Here is a 14,693-nt window from a genome sequence, read left to right on the forward strand (position 1 = left end):
TCCCCCCGCTCAGCAGGAAATGCAAACATCACGCCAGAAGCTGGCTCTCATACATAGCCAGGCACTTGAGAGTTTTACATGGGGCCGTAGGATTTATTTTGCTAGGATGACCCTAGATGTGCAGGCTCAAAGGCACATGTGCCGCTGAAGAAGAGAACAGTCCCCGGATTCATTTCAATGCCACCTTAAAATAACCTCAACTAAAAATACCATTTTCTGCAAGCATAAATAAGAGAAAGATTTTAAAATGTTGAAAAGAAAATAAATTAGGAACAGATGCTGGGCCTGATATAATTCAAATACTAAGTGTTTGGAGCAATCTATTAATGACAAGTGGATTAAAAAGAATAAAGCTATTTTTGAAAAAAAAATTAAGTAGGTTTGGAAGAAAAAACTCCTTGTGGTGGATCAATACAGAATGCTAAAGGTTGTTCTGTGATAATGATGCATTCCTCTAAAAACTATTTCTAAAAATCCTTCTGAATTTGATATATTTCTGACAGAGCATTAATTAGCCAACAAAAGACTAAACAAACACTTTACTTACAAAGAAAGCTCTTTGGAAACTATAGGAAAACATTTTTCCAAGGCCAAGCTGTGCAAAATGGAACTTACTGTGGCTCAGGAAGAGACAGCCTGGGCACAAAGCGAGGCAAGCCTCAGCCCTTCCCACCAACTCCTGACAAGCTTAGGGCCTGGGGGTGGAAGAGTGAGGCCATCCATTCAGGGGAAGGCAGGCTGCATCCTGTCTATACATGCCCATGCTGTACTCCTGGGTGCTGGAGCCCGGAAGGATGGACTGTACAATCACACCATCTTCTCTTCCTCCTCTTACACAGAGCTCTTGAGAGACCCACTGATCCCTTTCCATGAAATGAGCATAAAGCAAACTGTCTCACAGACACAAACTTGGGAGGCCTCTTCTGAGTTCTGAGTGCAGGAGGGCACTCCTGCCCAGTCACAGTGTGGTGGCATGCTCAGCACATCCTAACAGCTAGGCCCTCCCATTAACCCTTTCTTATTCAACCACTCCACAAAGTGGCCCCTCTCTAGCCTTTAAGCTGCTATGAAACCTCTGGTAATTAACACTTTTTTTTTTTTAACTTACCATGCACTGTCTTAATGTAGACTATTCTTACGGTACTGCTTAAAATTGTTTGATCCTGCAGCCTCATGAACAATGCTAGGCAGAAACTTTCTACAGATGTCCCACGGTTTATTGGATTTTGGAAGCAACAAACCATAACTGCAGATCAACCACCCTCAACTGTGGGATCCCTAGTGACGGGCATCACATTTTTTTTCATCTTTTCAGGCTAATGCTGAGCATATATGCTAAAATGCTTGTCTAATGAATGGAAATTAGTAACACTTTGGTTAAAAACCAAAAATATGAGTGCTCATAGGCAGATTTGGGTATGATTAAGCAGGAGGGTGCTCTCATTGAATTTGAATTTTCAGACAAGATAAAGAGGAATATTCTATTATGAGATACATTATAAGTAGAAGAAACAAAGAATAATAAATGAAAAGAAAATAATAATAAATGAATAATAATAATAAATGAAAAGAAAACTCATGTACTATAACTAAAATGAAGCCTGAAGGATGACACTAAGAAACAAGGCCTTGAAGCTTGGACACAAAGTCACATGAAACGATATTCTCTATTTATTCATTCAAGAGGCTGTGGATTCCTCTCCTTTGTACCAGACAGGCTCTTGGAAACTAGGGATACGTAAATAGTCAAGATAAAGTTACTGCCTGCATGCCACTTGGAGATGTGTGGACAAGAAACACATAATATATCAGATGGCCAAATAAAACAACATGCATGTGCATGGGTGTTCATGCTAGAGGATCCAAGATCCAAGGGAGGAATTAAAGCAGATAAACACACTGGTAGGGATGGCGGTCTGCTCAGGAAAGACTTCGCTAATAAAATGGCGAGCTATTTCAAAAGAGAAACAATGAAGTGAGTCAAGTCCTTGGAAATGTGGGTAGAGACCATTCCTTCAAGAGGGGAGAAGATACAAAGGCAGAATAGCTATAAATGCTCATGTTGTGGGAGTGGCTGATGGAAGCAAGTCAAGGTGTGGAGGAATGGATGAGGTGGCACAGGCTACAGAGATGAATCTTGATGGGTCTTCTAGCCCGTGATATAAATTCAACTTTGATGTGGTGGGAAGCTACTAGAAAGCTTACATGGGATAGGGAGCAAGGCTTGAGAAAGAATGTTCTAGAAATGAAAAGGTTTTCCATACAGAGATTTCAAATACAGTATATTAAATAATTAGAGTATGCTTGTTCAATTCCAAATGACAATGTAAGTTCCGTGAAACTAGGCCTGTCAGTCTTGTTAAACCTTCAGAGATTCGGGCCTTTACACAGGATTTACTATACAGGAAGCATGCAATTTAACAAACAAATGCATGGCCAGGCATATCAAGCTGTATCCACTTAGCTCAAAAAGGCAGGAATCCTCCTTCTTAAACCATCACAGCTCAAACTGGTTGAATTGTACCTTGAACATTCTAAATAACTTGTGCTTAGCCATATGCCCAGAGGAATAAAACTTTCTTTCATAGCTTGGCAATAAATTTATTTCTCCGGGAATCTGTGATAAGCAATGTTTTAATACGCAAAAAAAAGAGAGGGAAAAATAAATATACAATTTTTATAAAGTTGTCATGGCCTGACACAAAGCTTTAAGTGGAAGCTATTTTTAAGCTCTTTTAAATGGCTTGTGGGAGGAAGGGTTGGGTCCATGTCCTGGGAAGTACTCTTACTCCCTAAGGCTTCAACTAGCTGTCCGCCAGGGGAAAGGGCATTAGAAAAAAATAGTTTCAACTGTTCCTGGCCTACGAAATATGATACAAAATGAGCTGCTTGCAGGCCCTCTGAGTACAGAGCAAGAATACAAAGCTGAGCCATCACACAGAGTCACAAAATTTGGGGTGTCTGGTCAAGAGGTTTAGTTTCACACATACTTTCACAGCTGGCCCGGGTCAAAGTGGAAAAAGCAACAATAAAAATAAGTTTCCAGTTGTGATGAGAAAACCTATGTAAATCTGACCTGTAAAGCGGAGCATCCCAGATGCTGTTGCACCTGCAGACATGGACCGAAGTGATGAAAACTTAACCTCACGTGAAGCCACTGAGGAAAAGAGGCTAAAATTTACCAAGAAGTAAAGAACAACAAACGTGGCCACACGCAGGAGTTCCATGTCTTCATCGGTCAAGCATGCACCCGTTTCTAGGTATGTAACAACTGCTCAAATCAAATCCCTTTCTGGTACAAATGGCACTTTTCTCCACCACAGAGTTACCCCTCACTTCTCTCCTCCACACATCCACCCCAAACAGACCCTCCCTCAGGAATCTGGGCTTTGCCACTCAGGTCTCTCGGCAGAGACTTCCCAAGGAAAACTGGATACTTTCCTAAAATCCATGAGCTTGCAGAGATTGATGTTTTAGTTAAAGAAAAATAAGCTCTGAAAGCATGGGTGTGAACTAGAGTTGGGTTACACAAAGTCACTCTTTGAAGATTGCCTCCAGGGGAGAAAAATATTTAAACCCATTGTGAAGTGTGGAAGTGACTAAGTAGGTCAAATGAAATATTTGGGTTGAGAAAATTCCTTTTATTCTCACATTGCATGGAAGTTTTCTCAGCATACAAACCTGGCGTCACCTCCTTTTGCAACCAGGGTAATAAAAACAATTAAAAAGCACTAAGACATACCATGAGGCTTATTATTAAGTGTTGTAAATATATTTCATTGTCTGGCCTGTTAAAGGCAAAGACTAGGAAGCCAAGGTTTGAGAGTTCTCAGGAACTCACAGAGACGATATACCCAGCTGTAGCCCGGACTGTGGTACTGACCACAGATGGATACAAAGATTAAAGGAACAGAGCTGAATTGAGGAAGCCCACACAGCAGTGCTGAATTGATTCTCTGCACGTGTGCCAAGACAAAAAGACGGACCAAGCAGGGTCTTTTCAATAAACAGCACTGGAGCAAATGATATATCCCACAAGCCAAAGGACTACAGCCCTCTACCTCACAGAATGTAACCAAACCTCATTCTGAGTGGATCGAAAACCCAACATGTAAGTTTCTGTAAGCTTAGGTTAGGCAATGGTTTGTAAAGAACAAGGCACTAAGAAAACAGTAAACTGGACCCCCAAAACTAAAAACTTTAATGCTTCAAAGAGAAAGGAAAGACAGCCCATGGAATGAAAGCTCATACAAGTCATGTATGAGCTCATGAGCACAATCTATGAAGAACACTTATAGCTCAAAAATGAAAGGCAGAGAAGCCAGCTAAAAGCAAGCATAGAGTTTAAAGAGACATGTATCCCAATAAGATACAATCAATACACACAAGAAAAGTAGTCAAGATCATTTATCCCTCAGGGAGGTGTAAACCACCCCAGCAGGGACTACTACCCACCCTTTACAGACTGTTATCTTGAAGGTAGACGGTGAGTGCCGCTGAGGAGGTGATGAATGACCTCAGCATGACCATTCATCTATACTGGGAATATAAAAGGTGCGATATCTCTGGAAAACTTATGAGCCAAGGGACTCCTGAACTGGAAAACATGGGTCCCCCAAAACACTTCTACATAAGTGTTTATGGAATCACTACTCATGAATAAAATACCTGGGAACAACCCAAATACCCACCAACTAACAAATGGGTAAACAACCCCGAATACACCCACAGCAGAAATAGTAAACAACAATAGCTAGGAGACATAGCTCAGGACATAGGCTCAGGGCATACACTGCAACGAGGTAAACCACGTGTGGCAGCATGTGCTTGTAATCCCAGTACTGAAACGGTATCAGCAGAAGGAAGTTCGAGATCATTAACTGAACCAGTATAAGCTGGTTTGAGGCAGAAACACTGTCTCAAAACAAAAAAAAACAAAAATGTCGTTTAGCAATATATGCTGAAAAATTGTATGAACCGTAAAATATTACACTAACCGAAAGAAGTTAGGCGCAATGAAGAACAAATGATGCCACTTACATAAGCTGTTCAGAAAAGGCAGCTTTGTAAGGCAGAAAGCAGATGAGTGGGTGTCTACATTACCGGAAGACACGACGAGGAAATAACTGCTAACATGTTCTCCCACAACATGCACACATATGCCAACATAGTCATATAATCTTCATCCCACTACTTTAAAGGGTATTGGCAACTAGCTGCATTCTACACTATATGAATGAATAAAAATACAATTAAAAAATGAAGTAGTTCTTTAGTTCTATGACAGACTGTGTGCTCTAAATATCAAAGGCTAACTCAGGACAGCAAGACTTCGAGTACTGCTAAACGTATTAGAAGGAAGAATGTCAAGAAACATGGCTACCTCTGTGTGTGTGTGTGTGTGTGTGTGTGTGTGTGTGTGTGTGTGTGCACGTGCGCATCATATGAGGACATCAGAGGCCCTGTTCTATCACTCTCTGCCTCATTCTCTTGAGATAGGGTCTATCACTGACCCGGGAAGTTGGCTTTGAGGGCCACTGGTGGCCAGCATGGCCTGATGATCCCGCTGTCTCACCATCCTCTGCTTTTTTCACACGGGAGCTTGGGATGGAATTCAGGTCCTCAGACTTGAGGCAGCCAACACTCACCCACTGAGCCATATCCCCAGCCCTAAGAATGAATGGTTTTTGAGGAATGCTTAACTTCTGTGAGGACTTGCCTTTCTGAAAACGAAGGAAAATGTGACTGTCACAGCTAAGCTTTAAGGTGGATCGGTTCAGCCTACCCAATGAACCCACCTTGCCTCTGCAGTGAGAGGCCCTGTGCGATTACACAAACTATCTCCCCTGAAGCCGTTAAAAGCATTGGGCAATACTGGCCATATCTAGATGAAAACACAATTCTGCACCTGGTTCTTTTGGTGAAATCAAACTGCAATATAAGGAAAAAGGGTCCAGAATGTTTGATAACACAAACTGTCAACAGGAAGGTAAAGGCCCAAGCAGGCAGCAAGAGGCCTGCACCTATTTATCATCCAGCCCCCAAGCTGCCCTTTCACATCATCCTCAACAGTACAACAAAAATGAATGTACTTGTGAAGCATATAAAATTTGGTGTCACACTGTATCGTTCTGAACTTCATTCTGCCTCTTTTGGCTGAAAAAAGCCTGCTTAACCTCAGTTTCCTCCGCTTTAAGGTGGGGCTAGCCACGGCATTCACCTAAAAGGGTGACTGATTTAAAGCCACTACGTGGATTGCCACATGGAAAGCCGGAGAAGAGCGCTGAGTACAGTGGCCACACTGCTCTAGAAGATGGCTGTCATAAACAGTTACAAGATGAGCTCAATCCGACCAGTAAGCAAAGAAACATAAATCAACAAATCACATATCATCAATAAATTATTTTTTAAAAATCTGCTACAACAGTACCACACAAAATTCAGAAAGAAAATGTTTGAAAAGTCATTAAAAATACTAAAAACATACATAGAAATGAAATCAAAGAACAGAACATAGGCAATACAGGCTTCTTCACAATAATTTAAATACACTGATGTTTACTGTGGTTATTTATTAGTGACAAAATGGAGATAAATTAAATCTCAAATTAAACATTAAATGTCCATCCTCAGGAGGATGAAGTACCTGAAACTTTTGACTGCTTACAACATAACAAGTGGCCTCCCAGAATTCCCTACAGATACACGACTTCTGGGTGAGAAACAGAAAATGTGGTTGTTCACTGCACACCAAGAGTTCAAGTTCACTCGAGCTCCTCAGGCTGCCTCCTCACTGTGTTCAGGGAGCAGTCAACATGGACACAGAACTGAGTAGATGTGTGTCACATATGGGGAGCTTTCAAGCTCACAATTGATAAAAATATCAAGCCATGTACATAGGCCGCCAACAAACTTGAAGAGCTTTTGCCTCCAAGGAAAACACTATATTTATTTTGGTGAGGGGGAAAAAAATAAACTCAAGTCACTCTATGCTACTTAGATAGAAATGCCTTCTCAAAAGAGAGACAGAATGAATCCAAGCTGTTCAATATACACCATGCTTCAGACAGTGCAGAACCAAAGCAAGAAAACGAAAATGTCCCAGGAATACCGTCTTCCTAAATAACTCATGGTTTAACCACAGATGACAATTATAGTCTACAAGGTTATTAGAAGTCATTTTTCAGAAGAATATTCAATAAAAAGAACATGAAAACAGAGAGAATACAGATCCAATTTTCTTATAAATTTCATTTTTATTCATATGCAAAGAAAAAGGATGATATTTTTTAGTGAGAAGCAGTTTTTTTTCCTGGGTGTTGAGATTATGCATCATTTTGTTTTCATTCTGCTTTTCCAACTAACTGTCTTATATTACCTTGATACTAAGAAACAATGACTTTAAAAAATACAGAAATTACACCAAAACCATAATTGCCTCCTCCCCAAAATAAGCAAGCAAGCAAGCAAGCAAACAAACCATGAACGCTTGGGTCAGTAAAATTAAACCTCTTGTGTTTTCCTACGATACTAGCAAAGCTGGGGACTGACACTGTACTGCACTGACCTGCCTGGTACTGCCCAGCAAAGCAAGAACCCCAGGGCTGGATCCCCACTGGCCAGCATCACTTAAACCAGGCGTGTGTGACATGTTCATCATCTCAGTGTTTGGAAGGTGAAGCAGGCAGGACCAGATGCTTACAGTCATCCTGGGCAAGTTCAAGGCCAGCCTAAAATATACAGGACTGTTTCAAAGCCAAAAATGCAAAATAAAAACACTATTGAAACACTGAAAGAAAAGCCTCCGGAATGGAATGGGGGAAAACACTGACAACTCAGACAACTGACTAGCAATTTACATCCGGAAGAACTCCCACAATTCAACAATTAAAAAGATAAAGGGGGGTGGGAGGAAGGGGAGACTAGGAGAGGATATATGAAGTGGACATGACCACTGCAGGACATACATGTTCATGGAAACTTCATAGTGATATCCATTAGTATGTACTATTAACATGACTTAGTGACTTTAAAACATATTTTTTTAAAGAATCTGGAAAAAAAATTAAGATTCAATTTCAAAATAAGCAAAGGATTCAAATAAAGTTATCCAAGGAAAATTTATAAATGGTTAACATGCACATGAGAAAACACTTAACACCTTTGGTCATTAGGGGATTACAAATGGAAATCACAGATGAGAAACCACTTCACATCAATCAGGTCAGAGCTTAAATGTGAAATGCTCTTGACCAGGCTCATATGTTGAACACTTGGTCTCCTGCTGGCAGTGGCTGGAAACTTTAGAAGTAGGTCCTAAGAGGAAATAGGTCACTAGGGGCGTGGTTTTGAAGATCTCACTCACTCAGTTTCTTCTTTACTATTTCCTGTCCAACTTGAGGACCCTCCTCTATCACATGCCCACTGTCATGGTGTTCAACCAAACTGTATTAGGCCAACAGGGATGAACCAATCCCTCTGAAAGTGTGAGTCAAAGTCGCTCATCCTCTGATACTCTGTCACATTAGCCAATACAGGAGACTAAAACGAAGAAGATAGTTAACGAGAGAGAGAGAGAGAGAGAGAGAGAGAGAGAGAGAGAGAGAGAAGGGAGAGGAGGGGAGGGGAGGGAAGGGAAGGGAAGGGAAGGGAAGGAAGGAAGGAAGGAAGGAAGGAAGGAAGGAAGGAAGGAAGGAAGGAAGGAAACAAACCTGCAACTGTAGGTATTGTTGGTAGGGCATATAAATGGTCCAGCCACTTTGGACAACTTAGAAAAGTCCTTAACATGCTAAGCAAAGTTTCTCATAAGTTATCAATTATACTCTTAGAGAAAAGACATTCTTAAGAAAACTGAAACATGGGTACACATTAAAAAACCCATACACATAAGTTCATAGTTTAACAATAGCCAGAAAACAGGAACACTACAAATCAAGAAATAAAGTTTTAAAAGCCAAGGAGTCACATATTTTGATTCAATTCATATGAGATTTCTCGAAAATTTGCTAAATAAAAGAGAAATCCCCAGTGCCAATGGTACAATGATGATGACTGGCAGAGAGAAAGAAAATCTCAAGTCTAAATGTCAAACAGAGAACTCACAAATGGGATTACTATTCCCAAATGGAGGATACAGTGAAATTGGTCAGTTTGACATTAATTCTAGGCAGGATTCTAAAATTAGTTACTTAATGGAACTTTGTTTCAACCTAAAAAAGGAAACTATCAATCATCAAGAACATTGAGATTCACTCGGTCATCATTTCAAAAGGCTGCACTTCCCTTCTTTCTTGGATGAGCTATTTAGAGAGAGTGGGAGGATGGGCTAGGAAGAGACCTAGTAAAGTTACCAAGGTCAAGGCCCTAAGAAATGGGCAAATGGCATCAGCTGCTAAGAATGCTCATACTCTAGTTTACCTTGGATAAGATAAGGAACAAAGTAACAGAACTGAGCACAATATATAGTACATGGTACCAAAGGGAGAGGATACGAAGGTGAGTGGAAGGATCCAAAGCAAGATTAAGCAACAGTACTGAATCCAACGGGAATCAAACAAACAAGAAAAATGACTCATGTAAGTTTAAGAAATTATAAACCAAGACCAACCAATAATTTCTCTAAGCCTGATGAACACGTTCTGAAAATGACTAAAGATGATGTTTGCACAACACTGCACACACACTAAAAGCAGTCGGTTGCATATTTGATGTAAGTGGCCTTATGTTATTCACATTTTATCATATTAAATATAAACGTAATCACTGTTCACTATGTGTATGCATATATACATATACAGCATATAAAAGGACTCACAATACAATCACGTTATAGGTACAATGTATATGAAACCTGGATTACTAATGCCTCATCTCAAAAATGAAGTTCTGAAATAAAGAATACTATTCACTGTTTCAGTTATTATTTATTGAATGCACACTTACTCGGTACCGAGCACTGTGTGAGGTGCTGTGGATGCAGGAGTGAATACATCCACATTCTTCTGAGACTCCCAGTTAAGAAAGAAAGCTTAACATCCAACCAATACAAGTCAAAGGAATGCAATAATCATGAGGGACATAAAAGAAAAACAAATGGTTCTACTAGAAAAACACAACAGGCAAGTCTAATTTGGATGAAGGACATGGGCAATAGCCTCTCTGAGACTACATTTGAAACTGTGACTATGCGAAATTTAGCCTCGTGAAGAAAAGATTAGAGGGTTGTTGCCCCATTCTTCCTGCAATGGAATGGCAGTGCCTAAGTCTTGAGATAAAAAAGAACCTGTCGTACTTGATAAGCTTACTAAAGCCATTGCTCCAGTCAGGAAACGGTCACCAAAGGAAGTAAGACAGGTCAGTCTCACAAAGACCTAGAATTGTCTTGGAATTCTTTTTTTATATCTAGGTTCAGAAAGAATTCACTCAAAAACTTTGACAAGAGTAAGTATCGATGGCTAATTTCAACTGATGGATTTAAAAAACAAAAACAAACAAACAAAAAACTAGGACATTAATGAGGCACAGCTTGGGGTGTGTCCATGAAAAGGTTTCCAGTGAGTTTTAACCAAAGAGAAAAAACTCACAGTAAATGTGGGCAGTACCATCCCAAGGGCTGGGGTCCCAGACTGCATGAGAAAAGGGAACCTTCTGGTGAGCACCAAGGACTAAGCCATTCCACCATCACAGCCTTCCCTCCATGAAGGACTGTAAACCCTCAAACTGTGAGCCCAGGTAACCTTTCCCACTTTAGGTTGCTTTTTGCCAGGTATTGGTTGCTGCTTTAAGAAAATTAATACAAGACATGTGATCATATTCTGTCCTAATATAATTATACAGGAAAGAAGAAAGCAGAAAATGAGGAGGCGATATACAATAAGGGCTCAGAATAAGGTGTGGGAGTCAGAATGAAGAAGAAGCATTTCAAGGTCTGTCTTAGAGATGATCACATATTCCATTAATAACTCAATTTTACAAATGTGGAGGAAATGCCTTTCAGAAAAAGAAAAGATTACTCAGCCAGACCCCAGACAACCAAATGAAATCCTACCAACCATTCAAGCTGTTTCTAGGAACTCGGAAATCTTTTGATATAAGTAATACTTGAGTGCAAATAATTGCTAAGCTTCCAACAACACAGTTTCTCACTGGTGAATTTTATGGGTGGGAAAAGAAGAGCAACAGCAAAGCAGAAACCCCAGTTTCCATGGTGAAGAGTACAGGTAACAGTGAGTGGCCTCACTGCACCCAACCGCAAAGCCGCTTGTTCCCAGAGTATTTCCTTCCTTGCAGGGGCTATTCTGGTAGAAAATTATTCTGTTTAGCATATGCTCTATTAAAAGCTTTAGTCAAGTGTACACACAGGCACACACACAGAGAAAGAAGTATGGACAAGGCACTTCTAATTATGCAAATGTATGCATCTTCCTGAACTGCAAACGCTATGGTGACCATTAGTTTTTCATTGAGCAAATCAATAACTTACACTGTCAATGGGAAAGCAGCTATAAAGCATACATTTCTTTTCCTCAGAACTAACCCATTTACATCCTGGTAAATACTGCATCAAATGAACAGTGGGTGAGTTAAGCAAACTTTGTAGACATAAAACAAATTCAAGGAAAAATTCTCCATTCAGTTCCCTGAGATTATAACAGAAGCATGAGGTACAAGTACGAATATGACTGCTAACTACACAGTTAACAATGAATGCTTTAAAAGTAGCTGTACCCCTTTCCTTCAGACCTATGCAATGTTTAGTGTTTAAAATCCATGTGAATGCACCCCTAGAGGCTAGAGCTTGACAATGGGTGGCCCCCTCTATTGTTCTATTACTCTTCATCTCATTTTTTGAGACAGGGTCTCTTTTGATGAAACCTGGAGCCTGCTGTTTGACTAGACTGGCTGGCTAGCGAGCACTGGTAATCTTGTCTCCACCCACCCTTCAGTGCTGGGATTACAGCTGTGTGCCATCACACACAGCTTTTATGTGGGTAATGGGGATCTCAACTCAGATACCCATACTTGTGCAAAAAACACTTTAACCACTGAGCCATCTTCTGGGCATAATACATTCAACCTTTTTATGTTACTACATGACCTTGTCATCTACAAAGTTGACAGTAGAGTGCCTTGCAATTGAGCTGTCTGATCTCATACTGTTTTGTGTTGGGCTGCATTCACAGCTACTCTTAGGCACATAGGTTTATGGCTATGGGTTGGATACTCCTGAATGCTTAAAGTTAATTTTCCAACTTAAAAAAATGTAAGACAAAAGATACTATCTTTTCTTCTCAACTAACTGCTCATGTTCAGCATCATCATGGTTTTCAGATTCTTTGCGGTTGCAACTATTTGTTATGATGTGTATTTCAAGAATTACGTGGCACATGCCTCAAATGCTCTTGAACATCAACTCCTTCCATGGTAAGAGTCAACTCTGCTAAGAAGGGTTTTTTTTCCATCTTCACATGAGACTACACACATGGCAGAGTGGGTAGACCTATAGGACCATGTAGTGACTCACCCTCCATTAACTCCCCTCTTTGCATCCATGGTACCTTGTTGAAGTCCATGTCTCAGTCATATGCCATGTTCACAACTGGCACTCCATCCAGGCTATGAGCTCCTGCATGTATGGTACTTCCAGCATTTCACAAAGAATATGCTACATGGCTCTTAAATGTTTATGGAATGAAACAGATCAGTGAATTACATCTGACCAATCTGTATAACTTCAGAGTTTTGTTTGTTTTATTATTGCAATGTATTGTATTATTCTAATGCTAACAACCCTGTAATTTGAATTTATTTCCATTTCTGGACGGAGGAATTTCTGACTTGAAGTAGTACACTGCCTATAGGGGGCTGATGAGAACCAATTTAAAAAATGTTTCTTGTTGCTCAGGTTTAGATATACAGCTTTGTCTGGGGTGAAATCGAGTGAAGACCAGAAAACAACTTCACTTTCCCAAGTTCATACTGAGTAAGAGCATGCCATCCAGGGCTGCCATCACCCTTGCTCTTGACATCCAACAAGCCACCACCTGCATAAAGGGCCTCTTCATCATGAAAAAGAATGCCCTTGGCAAGAGACAAAGGGACTCCATGGGTTAAATACATCATTCTCAAATAAATTATTTAATACCACTTAAGGCCTGAAAGCCTTGGGCCACCTATCTTGTGGTTTATGGCACTGTCTTCTAAGTTTACAATTTCCCGATTGTAAAACAACAATTTAATTCCACAGTGCAACATCAATACAATTTAAATTTACCGTTGGAACTCACATTCTCCAGCAAGCTAGAAGACTGACTCTTCCACGAACATAATATTAAAGAGGCTTTTACTAAGAGGTATGTGCAACCATTCCAGAGTGTAGGAATAAATTCTTGCTGGATAAAGAGCAAAGTAATTATATTTTCGTTCTCATGAAATGATAATATCCCTGGGACCACATGAGTTCTGTTCACCTAGATATAATTTTTACCTAAATCTGTCAAGGGCCTAGATTTTAAATATAAAATGATTCTAAAAGGACTGTGAGGTGTCAACAAAAGACAGACAACAGGATTTTTGAAAAGTATTCCTTCCCACGGTTTTTTGAAAATCAGATAGGAATTTCTATCATTGTTTTCATTAGAAATTACATTACAACAAAGAGTGGCAATATTCGGTACAAAGGCCAAGGCTTCCAGTTGCATTTAACTGGGTAATTGGGAAACAGTCACTTCTGATCAGTGGCAAACGCCGCTGTGTTACACACACACCCACGGACGAATCTACATGCCGCATCTTTCTTCCTAAAGAACCAAACAGTGGAAACAGAAGAATACGCCATCATTCAGTTACAGCAAGTATGGATCCTAAGCTTAGCGGAAGGTCCCTCCCTAGCAGCTCCCACCACGTAATGGTGAAGGATGCGTCGGGTGATTCCGAATTCTCAGCTTCAACAAGCTTCCAAGTTCATTCAAACCATCTGTTTAATAATGTGCTTTCCTTTGCACCTGCTGCTGAGGAGCTTGCTTCCCTTTCAACTGCTTATAGCTACCAACACTTGTAAATGAAAATTTTTAAAGCCTAGAAATAGGTAAATAGAAAAAAGCGTTTATCACCACCCTATTACTCAACAGACAATTGGGGTTCATTCCCTCCTGCCCAACCCTGCGTCCACTGCGCAACCCCCAAGGACAAGAGGTTAGCTCCCGCTAGGCCTGTGAGCCAGCAAGAGAAAGACCGGCCTCGCAGGGCTCTGGGAGATGCTAGGGCGCCTCCAGTTCCTCCCTTGCTTGCGGTCCAGCTCCCGGTAGGGCAGCCCCGTACTCTCAGCATCCCTCCTCCTTTCCTCCCTCCTCCGCCTGGGCCACCAACCTTGGGCGTGCGGATGTGCTCCATGGCGGGACCGCGTCTGCAGGGTCCCGGGCGGGCGCGGCCTCACGCACCTGCGCGCTCTTGCGGCGCAATGGGAAGGGCGGGGAGGGGGCTTCGGCGGGAGCGGGCGTGGGCGGGCCGCGGCCTTAGCTCCGCCTCCAGGTGCACCGGGATGTGCGCGCGCCCCTGGGCGCCTGCGCGAGTCCCTGAGCGCGGCTCTGCGCCTGCCCGTACCTGTGAGCCTTACTCTTGGACTCTGCTCTCCTTCCAGCCTCCCCTCCCAGGCGGAGGAGCTTAGGGCCGTAGCTGAGAGGTATATGTCAAGA

At 41.3% G+C, this 14,693-nt stretch overlaps 1 protein-coding gene across 2 annotated transcripts in view; it reads right to left on the reverse strand.

The window, feature by feature from the left end:
• The window catches only part of Mtmr7 (myotubularin related protein 7), a 91,170-nt gene extending 76,722 nt beyond the window's left edge, over positions 1-14,448 (reverse strand). For both annotated transcript variants that reach the window (XM_055593573.1, XM_055593572.1), the window contains exon 1: positions 14,368-14,448. In XM_055593573.1, the coding sequence (XP_055449548.1) occupies positions 14,368-14,391 (24 nt within the window). In that variant the 5' untranslated portion in view covers positions 14,392-14,448. The remainder of the gene's footprint in view (positions 1-14,367) is intronic.
• Positions 14,449-14,693: the final 245 nt, after the last annotated feature.

Source organism: Psammomys obesus, unplaced genomic scaffold (assembly GCF_907164565.1).
Source record: "Psammomys obesus unplaced genomic scaffold, mPsaObe1.curated_primary_1811, whole genome shotgun sequence".
In the NCBI taxonomy this organism is placed as follows: domain Eukaryota; kingdom Metazoa; phylum Chordata; class Mammalia; order Rodentia; family Muridae; genus Psammomys; species Psammomys obesus.